This window comes from Symsagittifera roscoffensis, chromosome 3 (genome assembly GCF_963678635.1).
Source record: "Symsagittifera roscoffensis chromosome 3, txSymRosc1.1, whole genome shotgun sequence".
NCBI classification, from domain to species: domain Eukaryota; kingdom Metazoa; phylum Xenacoelomorpha; order Acoela; family Convolutidae; genus Symsagittifera; species Symsagittifera roscoffensis.
Window position 1 is genome coordinate 19,112,710 of NC_087064.1, and position 14,816 is coordinate 19,127,525.

The 14,816-nt window shown below is 36.3% G+C and overlaps 2 protein-coding genes across 2 annotated transcripts; both read right to left on the minus strand.

The window, feature by feature from the left end:
* Positions 1 to 1,071: 1,071 nt before the first annotated feature.
* Positions 1,072 to 11,093, minus strand: LOC134841985 (syntenin-1-like). The gene is made up of 6 exons (XM_063858114.1): positions 10,951 to 11,093; positions 8,640 to 8,867; positions 8,188 to 8,349; positions 5,610 to 5,785; positions 4,967 to 5,230; positions 1,072 to 1,341 (listed from the first exon to the last, which is right to left on the minus strand). Exons 1-6 carry the CDS (start codon positions 10,999 to 11,001, stop codon positions 1,293 to 1,295), a joined length of 930 nt encoding a protein of 309 aa, XP_063714184.1. The 5' UTR covers positions 11,002 to 11,093; the 3' UTR covers positions 1,072 to 1,292.
* Positions 11,094 to 11,149: 56 nt separating this feature from the next.
* On the minus strand, positions 11,150 to 13,005 carry LOC134841279 (TBC1 domain family member 22B-like). The gene has a single exon (XM_063857160.1). The coding sequence runs from the start codon at positions 12,880 to 12,882 to the stop codon at positions 11,488 to 11,490; it is 1,395 nt and encodes a 464-aa protein (XP_063713230.1). The 5' UTR covers positions 12,883 to 13,005; the 3' UTR covers positions 11,150 to 11,487.
* Between the last annotated feature and the right edge of the window lie 1,811 nt (positions 13,006 to 14,816).

Sequence of the window (14,816 nt, forward strand, 5' to 3'; positions counted from 1 at the left end):
TGTTTGAAACTAATATAAATTGAACGAAACGTTGAAACTTTATGTAGTTCAGTTAACAAAGGCTTAATTTTGGGCCGTATAACAGAAAACACCAGCGGTAAGCTCAATTGAGTGATCTTTTTTCAGGAACCCAAACAGGGCATGAATCGGCTCACATCAAGCTGCATTCAATGTCAATTATTTTTAAATATAAACTATAGAATTCACTTCTCGAAGAGTCATTAACAAATATGAACAGGAAAGTTGAATCTGTGTCTCTCAGCCTAGAAGACAAAAATGGAAAGCACCGAAGAAAGTTTCGGATTCAGGCAGCTGTTGACAGTGACAAAGGGTCTATGCGCAAACTGTGATATGTTACAATAGGTGGTAATTTTGAGTATATTGCATGTATTAAATTTGAGAACTATAATGCATAATATAGTCATTTCATTTTCAATCACTTTTACTACTGAGATAATTTTTGTAAATACATTATTCTGCCTGATGAAATGCTATTCAAAAATTCATATTTCACACTTCTGTTGCGAAAAAATTTGGCTTTTGAAATTAATTTTAAATGATGTGCGAAGTATAACAACAAGCGATCCAGCTATTGAAATTGAACCTACCACCTAATGTAATATATCACCGCGCAAACGTCCGAAGTTGAGCATTATTGAAATATGCTTATTCCAAAACACTTTATTTAAATATCAATTTTTGATACCCTACTTTGATCAATTTAAAGCCCAATTTTCGGATGTGATTGCAGTGCTCATCAAACAGCTGAAAGAGTCAGATGGAATATAAAAATAGAAACTCTGAACTGATCTAATTTACCTACAACAGATTTAATCAGGAGCGGATTGAGAAGACTCGAACCCCTGACCAAACAAAGGGTCCTTCGCCTTTGGTAATAGCTTACAATTTCCATTTTTGGTTGATAGACTCTCAACATTTTGAAGATCTTTGGCGCCAATATTCAGAATTTTGAAGGAGAGAGTGCTCGTTTTGAGGACAAAACCGTCCATAATGTTCTAAAATGTCATTTCTGAAAAAATTTCAAAATATTTTTGAAGACATCCAATTTTTTTGAAAAATATCAACCCCTTCAAAAAATCAGAGATCCGCCCCTGGTATTGTTAACTTAGTTAGGATGTGACAGCATGCTAGCTCTAATATAACAAGGTCGAATTGTTACTTGAAATTCGACTGAACAGGGAATATCCAAAGAAGACTGAAGGAATTATTCGTTTGACTCGAAGTCGCCATGTCCCTTTCGTTCCTGTCACTCAATCATCTTCAAGTCAAACTCAACAAGAGGGTTCTGAGTGATCCATCGATTTGATCAAAGATCCGATTCTGAAATAATCCATAGAAGTGAAATCCAAGTCTAGATCTGCATTATTATACATCTCAATTCACTTGAGCAAGATTATGGAACTAAATGGTACTCAAAAAGCGTAAGCAGCGAAAAAATATATATTCACAGAGGCGAAACTTCACGCCACTTGGGATACAAAAAAGCATGTTAAAAATACATCAACACAAAATCAAGCCGAACTTTCGCAAAGCCGAACTGAAAACAATATGATACAGAGGCGAAGCTGCGCTTCGCACCACTTGCGATACAAAGCAAGAAAGCCGCTACGTCGTAAAAAACTCAAAATGGAAAAAACTAGATCAATCAAAATGAATCAGGCTGGTTTTGAAACAAAAACATGCTGCACGACAAAGCAATCGAAAAATTAGCATCAGAAGAAATTTAACCAAGCGGTAAAAATGCCGAAAATACCTTAGCAGAAACCCTACAAGCCGAAAAAAATCAACAAGACCAAGGCTTATAAAAAGCTAACAAGTCCCCTTTTCCCTCAAATTACACACAAACACAATACTTTATTTGCTCGTGAAATGAAACAATATGAGACCCCTAAGACAAAAATATAGACCGAAAAACAATTCAAAAAAATTAAGCCGATAAACTATAGACCGAAACCAATCAAGCCGAAAAAAAAGCAGAGAAAACTTGTTGTCATGAAAACTTTGAACTATAATTTCGCTATCGATTTATTTCTTGTGCGATCCAGAGGCGATCAGAAAAACTACGTATCGAGTGAAACGAATTATCATTAGGTCACTAAGCCGACAAATTACATGTTGAAATTAATTGGGAAGAAAAAGTTTTCAGCGAAAAAACATGAAGCCAAGGAATTACAAATAGCCGAAGTAAATCAAAACACTGAAAAAAACCTACAATGTAAATTGCGCACAGAAAAAACAAATCTACGATATAAATACGCCGACAAACATAAGCAGACAAATCATGAGCCGATAATTTTTTTGAAACGGGATTTTTCCGTTTGAAAAAAAAAACGAGCTCGATCATTCTTTGCCGTCCCAGGCGTATTCGTTACCTCCAGACCAAATGTACCGGAGACGTTAAGAAGTTAGAATTTATTAAGAACTGAACCTAAATTTACCATTTCCTACTTAGACCATTCTGTGAATAGCTGTCTACTGGAAAAATGTCTAGTACCAGATTGCAATATAAAACAATCTTATTGCAAGGGTAATGAAACAATCAAAGACATTTTTATTTACAATAAAGTTATCTCATAGCACAAGAAAGGTAGAAAATTCGAAACTAAGCCGACAAAACATAAGCAGACAACTGAAAGGACTATGTGTAGAATTGATGCTCAAATGATTCAATGATTTTGTTAAACTAGTTGGTAGCCCGAAAAAGACTATATTCCAATTTGATAACGCTAATCGCAACCGTTAATAACACATTAATTGACATATATTCTATTGCAAAATTTTGGATGAAATCGACAATGGAGAAAGATTACAAGTGAGAACAATAACGAACTCTTTTTTTAAATATTGTTATTTTTAAGTGATTTTTTTAAAATCGCATAAAAATCAGAAACAACACTCAAAAAAATTTCAAAGATGAAATTGCAGAGAAGATGGGGGTAGCTTGAAGAAAGAGCAAAAACAGGTAAGACAATATTTAAAAAAACCTGGAAAATGAAAATCAATGTTGGCTCTTAAATTTTCCTAAAAAGTTTCCAAGCAAAAACCTGTTATCAAATGGACACTGATTAGTCTTTCAGTTCTTTTTTTTGCTATCGGTGCAACTGGAACGAAGCTCAGTGCATAACTTACAAAAAAAGCTTGGAAAAATACAGAAAGTTATTTTGCAAGAAAAAATTTTGTTAAAAAAACTAAATAAGAAAGAAAAAAGCTCTTAAAAACTAAGAACGCAAAAAACTTCACACATCGCAAGTTACATTTTATCATTCGGTACGTTTGAAAAGATCAGAATTTTGAAAAAAAATCGTGCGACGGAAACAGCCGACAAGAATAAACAGACAGACAGTAGTTCGAAAAACGCCAAAAAAAACATTAAGTTTACAAAACAAACAGTTTCTGACCGGACTCGAAATCCTGGCCTTTATCTTCGAGCATGCAATCTACGTCATATACCCAGATTGGTTCATGAAATTTGAATTTTTTTAACATAGCCAACTGACAGTTAGAAAAAAGTTAAGAACACAAAGCCGGAAAACAACCTGACTTGTGTTTTGCAAAACCTTCAACTTTTGAATTTCAAGACAGGAATGGCCTTAAAGCTCTTTGAGTTTGTAGAACAAATCATGACTGACACTTATTGGATAAAATTAGCCCAATTTGAGAAAATTGGATCAAAAGGAAAAAATTTTATTTCGCTGGATAATTTGATAATCAATTTCTTTTTTCGAAGATAGAATTCAATCACGTTTTTCCTGACCTTTACGTTTTCGCTGTTAGATGGTGGAATTCGCCTTCCTTTTAATAAAGAATGTGCACTGAACTTGAAAAAAAATGACAAGTCAAACAGCGAAAAATCAAAACAGCGAGAGCAAATTTTACAAAGAGGCGAAGCTTCGCTTCGCAAACACTAGCGAGAACACGACAAAAGGCAGCTCTAGAAAGTGCAGTAAGAAAACATAGAAATAAACCTCGAATTAGTAAAAAAAATCGGCTGATCAAAACGAACAATTTCAAAATGAACACTAATATTTGCGACTTAGGTAGGAAAAAAGTTCTTTGCTTGTGTAAATAATACACTAAGCTGACGCTAGTGTCAAGACTTTTCATGGAAAAAATCACCAAAACCTATTTAGAAGTACTCGCTACGTTCATTACACATACTAAAGAAATTCAAAACACGTGTAAGATTAATCACTAAGTTCTTCGCACGGGAACAATTAACGTACCTATTTACAAAACGCATGCTCTCGCAAATGCAAACAGCGAAATTTTCATTGCTATCGCGATCATTTTTTCGCAGCGATCAACTTTACCTTCCCATTAGACATAAAGAAATTAATGGCTCGTCGTTTTAATGATATGAACACAGCCAACAGAGAGTTGGAAAAAGAGTCAATGAACACAAGTAAACAGAAAAAAAATACTGATTTCTACTATCCAATTTCAAAGACAAAAATAGATGGCCTTGAAGCTCTTTAAATTTCTAGAACAATTTATGAGTCACACTTTTTTTGATAAAAATTCACCAGTTTGAGAGAACTGAATCACAATAGGTACAATTTGTGTTTCGTCGAGAAATCTGATAAACAAACTTTCGACGCTAGAATTCGATCACGTTTTTCGAGAACTTTACAATTTTGCTACTCGATAAAGGAGTCTGCCTACCTTTTAAGAAAGGATATGAACTGAACTTGAAAAAAAATCAAAATTCAAACCGCTAAAAGTAAATTTGAGCCTGAACAATTCTTAAGACTACCTGAAAAACAAAACGAAAAAAAAATCACCACGACCAATATGAGAGTCTGAACTACGTTCATCGACCCTTAAAAAGATATTGATGTTAGTTAGCTGTCAACAGCTATCCCATTATAGGCAGAGAAGCACTGATATGCAACGACAAGCCAACCCAATTGCAAAGTTTTAATTGAGACATTGAGAATTCACTCACTTTTTGATCATGTGATCATATATTTCCGAGGGCATTAGAGTGAGCGTGACAACGGGTCCTGCCTCCTCAATATACTTGGTGATTATTTTGTCCTTCAGTCCAATAACATTGCGTCCGTCCACTTCAACCAGCTGATGGTCAGTCACCACCCCGTTCCTCGCGGCACTCGACTCCTTCAAGATACTCACAATCTTCCCGTCTGTGAAACCGAACCCAGTCAGTCCTCCGGAGTCCTTCGTTAGGGTTATAATGCGCTCAAATGGTCTAAAAATAATTGAGCAATGAAAAACACTGAGTCAGTTTATAAATCCATTGAAACCATCATTTACCCTAATTTCAATTTCGCAACACTTAATGCAACACACGACTGGGCTTGGAACATCCGAGGTTCGAAACAATTCGTTAAAAAATTATTGAATTTCAAATCTGCAACGTCACATCAAATCAAACCGCCCAGCGACTCTATCCTAAATTACCTTGGATCAAGGACGACTATATTTCGGGTAAAGATCAAATACCTAAGCACAAGAAATAAGTACTTTCAACAAAATAATTAAAACAAACAGATGAGTTTTTCTGCTTGGAATATAAAACATGAGCGGGCTTAAACGCCTAATGAATCCAGAATTAATTAAGTAAGTACCTGTCGCGCATAGCCAATCGGATGTTATTGGGACCGGCCTTCTTAATGAGTTTGTGCACTTTGTCGGCCGAGTATCCAGCCACCACCTCGTCATTCACTGTGAGCAGCTGATCTCCAAACCTCACCCCCGCCATGGCAGCCGGACTATCTTCCGCAACAAACTGCACAAACACACCCTAAAACAACCACACTTAACCTGAATACGATTTACTCAAAATTAAAATACAAACTATTAATTAAACATGACCTCATAAAACTTTGGTTGCAAAGATCAGACGTGATTTGAGTAGTAATATTAGGTTCTCAATTTTCAGGTTCCCTGAATATCGAAAAAACTTATATTCTTGAGATCATATCACGATCAATATGTTCACGCACATTTCGTTCTCCACTTTCATGAAGGTTTCTAGGGGTACTAGTTAATGGGCAGTTAGATTTCGTATAGCTAATCCTGATGCAATATACGCACAGACGCGCAAAGCTGAGCTTCGCACCTCTTGCGATACAACAAATACAGGATAAAAACAGCATGAAGCTCAAGAAATAGCAAAGACGACTTCGAACGATGCTACCATTGGAGAAGAAACTAAAAAACACGAACGAAAATCTTATAATTTGTTCACTTTTTAATGTCTAAAATTTTTTCAGCGAGAACCTTGTGGGGTTTATTTTAAGCATTCAAAAATTTAGTGTAATAGTCTCATCGGTCTCAAAAGTATAACTGAAAATTTTAGGAATTAAATTATTGGGTAATTCAGCCGACAGAATAAAAGCCGACTGCCAGTAAGCTATCAATCAACCGAAATAATTTTATTGAAAATTTTATTGAAAAAAACATGTACTGCCCAGATAGGATCCACAAGTGCTATATATGTAGCGCATGAATGACGGTATACATAACTCGGAAACTAAACCGACAGAGCTTAAGCACAACCATGAAGTCGAAAAATCATCAGCAAAAAACGAAACCGAAAATCTACACAGAAGCGAAGGTGCGCTTTGCAAACACTCGCGAGAAAACGACAAGAGAGCTATTCAAATAAGAAAAGGTAAAAATCAGCCTTAAAGATAACTCTTGCTGCGTCGGATTCGATCTTACGACCAGGAGATTTAGAGTTCCCTCTCTTAGCAACTGCGCCACCTCCCTTAATAAATACCAACACAAGCCAAAAAAAAGAGCAGCTAAATATGATAATAAACTGCTAATGCGATGCAACAAAAGTAACATCAAATACAAATATACTGTTGTTCGAAACAGAGTTAATTTGAAATCATCTGTGTTAAATTAATAAGAATCGAAAATAATAACCGAATGTCAAAGCACATGCTATCACACGGTCAATGTAGCCAGCTTTAAATAAAGCCATCAAAAGTAGCACTACTATTTTCGACTTAAGTTAGAAAAAAGAATAGCCATACTAATACACACAGAGGCGAAATTAAACTTCGCGCTATTTGCGATACAAAACACGAAAGCCGCTAAATCGAAAATGTCGAAAAAAAACTAGATGCATCAAAATGAAAAAGTTACTTTTTGAACTAAACATGCCTATACAATAAAATGTGAAAATATGCACCGCAAGAAAATTTGTCAAGCGGTAACAAAGCCGAAGATACCTGAGCAGAAACCCTTTGGGCCGAAGAAAAATCAACGAGACTCAAGACCCCTAGAAATTCCCTAGACCTCAAAACACACTCGCACACAAATTTTATTCGCTCGCCAAATGAAAACATATGAGACCACTCAGACGATATACTATAGGCCGAAACCTATTAAGTCGGAAAAAAATAAAAGAGCCGAAATAAAAAAGTTTCAAGTCCCCCTAACCGTCAAAAGGCACACTCATGCAAAAAACTTTATTTGCTCGTCAAAAGAAACAATATGAGGCCACTAAGCCAAAAAAGAGGGCGAAACCTATTGAGCCGAAAAACAGGGACAAAAATTTAAGACTTAAAAAAGTTATTAAGTCCCCTTCACTCTCAAATCACAGACACTCACGCAAAAAAAAATATTCGCTCGTCAAACGACGCAATATAAGGCCACTAAGCGGAAATAATGTAAGCCGCAACCTATCAAGCAGAAAAAAGGAAAAGAAAAAATTAACAAATCGAGTTAGAAAAATTATAACCAACAGAAAAAGCATATTTCGAACAGTAAGATAATTATAATGCTAGCATGCACAAAATGCGGCAAAATTGTGGCTAAAAGAAGCTTCCAGGAAATGAGTCTAGATGAGTCCACTGAAAAAAGTTATATATGGGGAAAAAAGTCTGGTTTCCGATTGCAATACGCTTGCTTATCGCAAGGGTAACGAAACACGCTTAAGCCCACATGTACAAAGATTCTAAATACAGTAGATGGAGTTCTAGATATGGCATTTACCAGTAGTTACTAGTTGTCCGTAGTTAATTTTGAATTTTCATAATGATTCTAATTGTTTTGTTATTCAAGTTGTTAACAGAAAAGAAGGTCTATATTCTGATTTGATAACAGTTGCCAATCGCAAAGCTTAATTAATTAATCTGTTGTATCTTCTAAAGAAGTTCTAATTCGATTCAAACCTCTCGAAGTCTGTACCTTGTTGAGGTCTCGGAACTTGAGTCCGACAGTTCCTTTGTTGTCGTGGCACAGAGTAACCTCCGAAACACCTGGCCGAATGAGGGCTCTCTTGATGCCCTGGACATTCTGCGAGGACACTGGTGCCCTGGAGTACTCCATTCTCTCACTCACTTGTCCAGACTGAAACATCAATTGAACTTACTTTACACAGACAGACTCGATGGCTGAGAAGACATTCCAAAGTTCGATTTCAAAAGGAGATTTAAAAACTCGATTGTAATTTTCCACACGCGATAAAGTCAAAATCAGAGAGTAGTTATGATTTGTACTGAATTTTTACAACTTGGGCCTAGTGCGGTTAGTTCGACACCTTGTTGCTTACCCGTGTGTAAATAAACTATTTAAAAATTCTTATAACACATTCTTCTTCCCAAAATAAGAACCCAAAACGGGATAGAATCCATACTAACAGCTGGCGCAGCTGGACTCCTGTAACTCTGTAGACTCAGTCCCATGTAGTCATCCACAGTTGGGTAGAGTGACTGTCCGGCAGAAGAGGACGACGGAGGTGCGTGCATGCTGAAAGTGTAGGCTGACGCATCATAGCCGGCAGCAGGTGCACTAGCAATTGCATGCTGGTAGAGTGGAGCGGATGCAAAAGAGCCACTGCCGTACGAAGGAGGAGCCACGTACTGTGCCTTGAACAAAATTATCAGTCAAAACTTCAGAGAAAAAATCATTAGAATAGTTCTCATGCTTTACATACTCTCGATCAGCCGCAATGTCAATGACAGCTCTAATATACGACTGCTTTTTTCTCGAGAACTAGAGAATCTTAGTAAAAACAGAGGCGAAGCGGAGAAGCACTACTTGCTACTACAGACAGAATTGAAAGCTAGCGGATAAAAAACGAACCGATAGCCACGAAGTCAAATTAATATTTGGAAAAACGTCGAAAAAACATCTACAAAAATTTTATTAGTATGTCTCGAATGATGTTCAATGTCAAACGTTCAATGTCAAAGATCACACGATAAATGAGCATTCAGAAACATAACCGAGCTGCAACTAAGCCGACCACATGTAATTTGAAGAAAACTAGTCGTAAGACGCAATGCTGGGTATTAAATTAGCACTGAAATTTTCGAGCGTTTATCGAGCGTTAACTAGGCAGACAATGCTTGGGTAGACGGCCGTCTATGGAGGCACAAAATCTCATCAAAATGCATTGCCGCTTTTTATGCAACCTATTTTGAGACAACTAAGCCAATCAACATACATCAAGACATCTAAGCCAAAGAACCTATAAAGTAAAAAAATCGAAAATTATACAATATCTTGAAACTGCATTTTTACAAACGTTAGCTACAGCACTCAAAAGTAGTGATAAATCCCTGGTACTTTTAGAAAGCATGGTCACAAAAGCTAAAACACAGACAGTTAGGAAAGAGTCAATGAACGCAAGTAAAACAAAAAAAAATACTTAATTTTTTTTGAAAAAATCTCAACTTTTATGATTGACAGTGTTTTGACAACTTGAACACAATTTGCGAAAACTGTATCAAAATATTCAATTCGCTTGAAAATCTGGTAATTAGTTTAATTTTCGAAATTAGAAGTCGATCACAAATTTCGTGGTCGTTAAAATTTCGCTGTTCGATAGCCGAGTTTACCTTCCTTTGCGCTTAAAAAGAAATCAGAAGTCAAACCGCGATAAAGTAAATTTGAGCCCGAACAAATTAAAAGGGTTTTCCTTCAGAAAAAAACTTGAAAAATCATATATAAGAATCTGAACTACGTTCATCGAATCTTAAAAAAAGCAGAGAACCGATAGTACAAAAATTCAAGTTTTCCTAGAATATCGGTTGTAGGAACGCAAAGTTGGGAAAAAATCGTTCCTTATTAAAAAATCAATTAAACAGCGTTTATTTTATAAAAAACATGTTTTATTGTTGTTTTTACAGTTCGTTCAGTTCTAATTTTCTTCCCTCATACCGATGATCTAATAGAAAAACATGAGTCAGTTAATCATCTTTTTTCTTTTTGCTACAAAATGTTTAAGATGATCCGGTGTCGCATTGTAGAGATTGAGCCGACTCAATAAGGGAAGGCGACTAACACCCCTATTGCAGCGCTTCGATTCCCAGACAATGCTAGTTTTTTTGCGATAAAAGTTTCCAAATAAAAAACGCTGCTTTTTTATGTTCTGTTTTAAAATGTGTTTTTTGCCTAAACATGTTTTAAACATTCGCAACCCTGTAGAAAAGAATACAAACATCGGTGATAGGAAAGAAGTGTGGTTGGAGTACATGTTACACAGTCAAAATGATAAATAATAAAAAAGTTCTGGTATCTCGAAGTTCAACAAGTATCTCATTAATATGTTGCAGAAACTTTCAGTAACATTGATTATCGGGGTTTAATTGAAAATAAATCAAATTATTATAAAAAAGCACGCGCTCAAATAAAAAAACACTTGAGGGAAATGAACCGCAAAATACAGGAAGAAGACACGTAACTCCATTTTCACCATTCCTTTTTTAACTGATTTTTGGCAAAATTTCAAAAAGCCCATAGCACCTCTTACATTAATGTGCACATACACTTAAGATTTCACAGTCATGCGATTATTATCCTGAAAGAAGTTCAGGCACAGACAAACACGCACAAAAACTTCCTTTTTATATAATTTGCATAGATAACTATACCCTTATTATAGAGGTGCTTTTTTATTTTTCTTTTATAAATGAGCGTAGTAAGAACTTTGGGATTGGGACATACCTGTTCCATTTTAGACACCTTCATGTCTTCGAGAGTCGGGTAGAGCGACATGATTTAAATGAATAAAATCTGAAAAAGACAGGACACGGTTGAACTATTGAGACAAACTATGAGATTAATTAATTGTAATCTAACCAACTGTTTGTTCTGATATTGTGTAAATAAATAACTCGTTTCAAAACAAGATGATTGAGGGACCTTCAAGTTTCAAATATATACCATACTTTTCTAAAGCAATTATAAGAACCCAATCTAATATATCTTACAATTATTAAGTAGATACAATAGTAAACTACTGCGGGCTGACAATATAACATCAAAAATTACTATTGAATAATATTTTATATCGGGGGAAATGATCAAAAACGGACAACGAAACTCTGACATTAACTAGCAGTTGTAATTGAACAAAATTAGTCTATAACTTCATAACTGACAAATATGTCAATAGTAGAGCGCTGATTCTTTGACAGAGCGTCGCGAATTGGGCGCTTATCTATTAACAGGGCAAGGTTGCAAATCGAGACGTCTTGTGGATCAACTGCTGTTGTTCTGTAAGTGACTCGGAGCATCCGCAAACATACACTTTAATTCGTACGCCTGAGCCAGTATCTGGTTGATTTCATTGTCGCGCCAGTGGTATGTCGGTAGGTTCTGCAATTTCAAAAGCACGCCTTGAAAATCTTTTTCCTCTTTTAACTCACGGGACCAGTACTTGAGAAAAGCAGCACATACGTAGAGATGGAAATTGGAAAAGCCTTCTGGCTCAGACTGATAGGTGTCCCATAGACGGATAGAGCACTGGAGTGGTATTTCACGCATGAGCAAATTGTTCATCCATCTGAAAGCGAACTGCAGATATTCCACTTCCAAATCCTCCAAATGCTCGTGAAGACCACAATCTATTCGCTTCATGAGGTCTTTCAATGCTGACACTTTGCTCTGAATTCCTGGCTGGGCAAACGTGTAGTTATCCTGAATACCATCCAGTAGTTTAGTCAGACACCAGAAAGCATCCGCCTCTATGCTTCTAAGATGCTCCTCCTTTAGTTCCGAAATGTCTAAGTCATCTACGTACTTGTACCCATTGACTTCTGAGAGGAATACAGTGAAGAATGGCACTACGAGGTCATTTATTCCCTGCACATAACCACTTGCTGGATGTCTTATGGACCATATGTAGAGAATTCGTTCAAACATGAGTTGGATTTGAGGTTTTTGAAACAGAGGGATCAACGGCTTTGTTCTAGGAATGTCAATTTTGATCTGACGATACGTATCCTGGTTGAAATCAGTTGTGCCATTGAAAATTTTGTCCACGAATAAAAAATACTCTTTCCGTTTTCTCTCTAAAGTTTCTTTCTGTCTACTTTTACTTGTTGGCAGGTAGCCTGTTAGAAGACGCCACGAAATCGGTCGCAACTTGATTGGGATACCATTCCAGCACAGCGCTCTGAGTTTCTCTATATTTATTGGATCTTCGCTCAGAACTTCTTCAAACTTTCTCAATTTGATTGCCTCTCTTTCGTTCTTGTCTCTTTCTCGAGAGTTCGGTCTCGGATATGTTTCCGGTACGTCGGGGTCAAACTCCTGGCGGGCTTTACTTTGTTGGCGACTACTTCCATTGTTGGCAGCATTTGTCGGACTGGAACTGAAACCAGTTTTGTTGATCTTTTTGTGGTTTTCGATCACTGAATTCGCCGTACTCTCTGCTACATCTTGAAATACTTTTCCCAAACCAAGAGCCGTGAGGTCGTCGTTCGAAAACTCCCATGCATCGTGAGTGCGTTGTTGGAATTCGTCGAAGTTCTTGGCTTTCTGGTTTTTGGCGGGAGAAGATGTTCCAGTGCTTTGGCTGAGACCCAGCGGTGGATGCTGGGCGCCATATACTGGCTGAACTGAGCCAGGAACCCTGCTGTTTCGGTTCCACATAATTTATTCTTCGAATTATTTGCTACATCATGATGAAATAAACATACAGACACAGTCAGCTTTAGTTATTATAAAGTGGGCAATAAAATTTCCATCTGAAAAACGAAAATCGGATTTAGTCCATGTTAAATGTAAGTTAGAGATAAAAAAGCAAACAACGCAAGTTAAATGCCAATGCTCTCTGATTATTAAGAAGCGCTTTCACGGCAGTTAAATGAGCAAATGCTATCAAACTAAAAACGATTCGCTGGGATAATCGCCAGTTTTGGAACAATGAAATAGACAAGGTACGATTTAAAATTTGACCAACTGGGCTCAACCATAACAATCAGGCGGCGCAGGCAAATTTGAGAGAAAAAGCAACAAAAACTTTTTTTCAGAAATTTCTGTAGCTGTAAACTACAAAAAACGGGTAATTTTGAACAATTTTTAACTTAAATATTTTTTATTTTAACCATTTTTAACGCGCAACTTACGCCTCCTCAAAAGTGGCGTATACTGGCACCAAAGGAGCAGTTGAATTTTAAAACGGATGTTATAAAATAGTAATTAAGGCTGACGGTGTTTTCCGCCCTAAAACCACTCTCGGTTTGCACCAAACTGCAATTCGTGTTTAAAAACAAATGGACAAAAAAAGGAAGCAGATAAACATAAAATCATGAGAATAATATCTTACACAGTTATAATTGTCAAAAACTCAAAAATGATCACTTGGAATTCAAAATCACGTCATTTGGATGGCCAATGTTTTTTTGAATTAATGACCCGGGTGCCAATCCTGAAAGTTAATTATTTATATTAACTAAGCCATGATAAATTAATAACACAGGCTCTACTTACAAATCGCATCACGAGCGATTCCGAAACCATAATCTAATATGTCCTTTCGAAGCACACAATCAAAAGGATCAGTTGCCACCCTCGAAACAAAGCAATTTGAGGCGACTAAAACTCCAGCGAGACACAAACAATCCGGAACTTGGAGTTGATAATTTTACAACTTAATTTACATTTAATTTTAAAACAAACCAATTCCGAATAGAACAAATAGTATTCAAAAATGCAGACATGCTCCAGTTACGTCTGGTTGCAGTTAAATTGCAACAGAGATGGGAGTCCTTAAAGAGATAAGTCCTGTGAAAACGATTTTTATGTGAAAAATGTTAGCACGGTGTTAAATGCATTTACTTCTGCAAGCATACGAAACTTTGAAGAGAAAGCCGTTAAGAAGGGCTTAAGTATTCAATTCCGATACTCCAAAATATATTTGAAAAACTGTAATTTTTTGAGCTGACGCTTTTATTTCTTTTTTATATTTAAAAAAGCAAGATGGTATCAAGAACAATGATCACACAGAGGCAAATCGGCTATACGCGATGAATTTGCAGCAGTAAGGAAAATCACTTACAGCACGAGAAAAATTCGTGATGTGTTAACTGAGTCGGCAAAACTTGAGCAGACAAACGAAAGTCCGACAATTCAGTTTTTACCGGAAAATTCATTGTGAAACAAAACAGGATCCAACCGTGTCTCGAACGCCAGACCTTACGAAGCAAAGGCAACTACGTTACCTCTAGGACAATTGGGAATGAGCCTGGAAGTTTTTAAGGTTCAATAATAAAGCAAGCAAGAAAAGCAAGTAAGATTTAAAAGAAAAATTAATCACGGGAAACAAAGACCCCATTAAAAGAAACTTGCTCTCGCAAGTTTAAAAAAACTATCAACTTAAATTCCAAGACAAAAACTGGCTATTTAACACAAAAATTCGCTTGCATTAAGTAAAAAGCGATGATTGGCTTTTGTATGAAGATATTCCGTTCCAATAACCTTTTATGTTTTCAAATGAGAATAATTTTAAATTCAAGAATAACGATAAAAACAACTTTCAAAAATTCAAGAATAAGGATGGTACGAACCATAACACAAAACAAACA

What these genes read in the sequence shown, in the direction of transcription:
- LOC134841985 (XM_063858114.1), bottom strand. Translation starts at nt 11,001, where the DNA reads ATGTCGCTCTACCCGACTCTCGAAGACATGAAGGTGTCTAAAATGGAA. An exon ending in GGAGTCCAGCTGCGCCAGCT is followed by an intron (nt 8,350 to 8,639) that starts GTTAGTATGGAT and finishes TTGATGTTTCAG; the next exon opens with TCTGGACAAGTGAGTGAGAG. An exon ending in TATGATCACATGATCAAAAA is followed by an intron (nt 1,342 to 4,966) that starts GTGAGTGAATTC and finishes GGATTATTTCAG; the next exon opens with AATCGGATCTTTGATCAAAT.
- LOC134841279 (XM_063857160.1), bottom strand. Translation starts at nt 12,882, where the DNA reads ATGTGGAACCGAAACAGCAGGGTTCCTGGCTCAGTTCAGCCAGTATAT.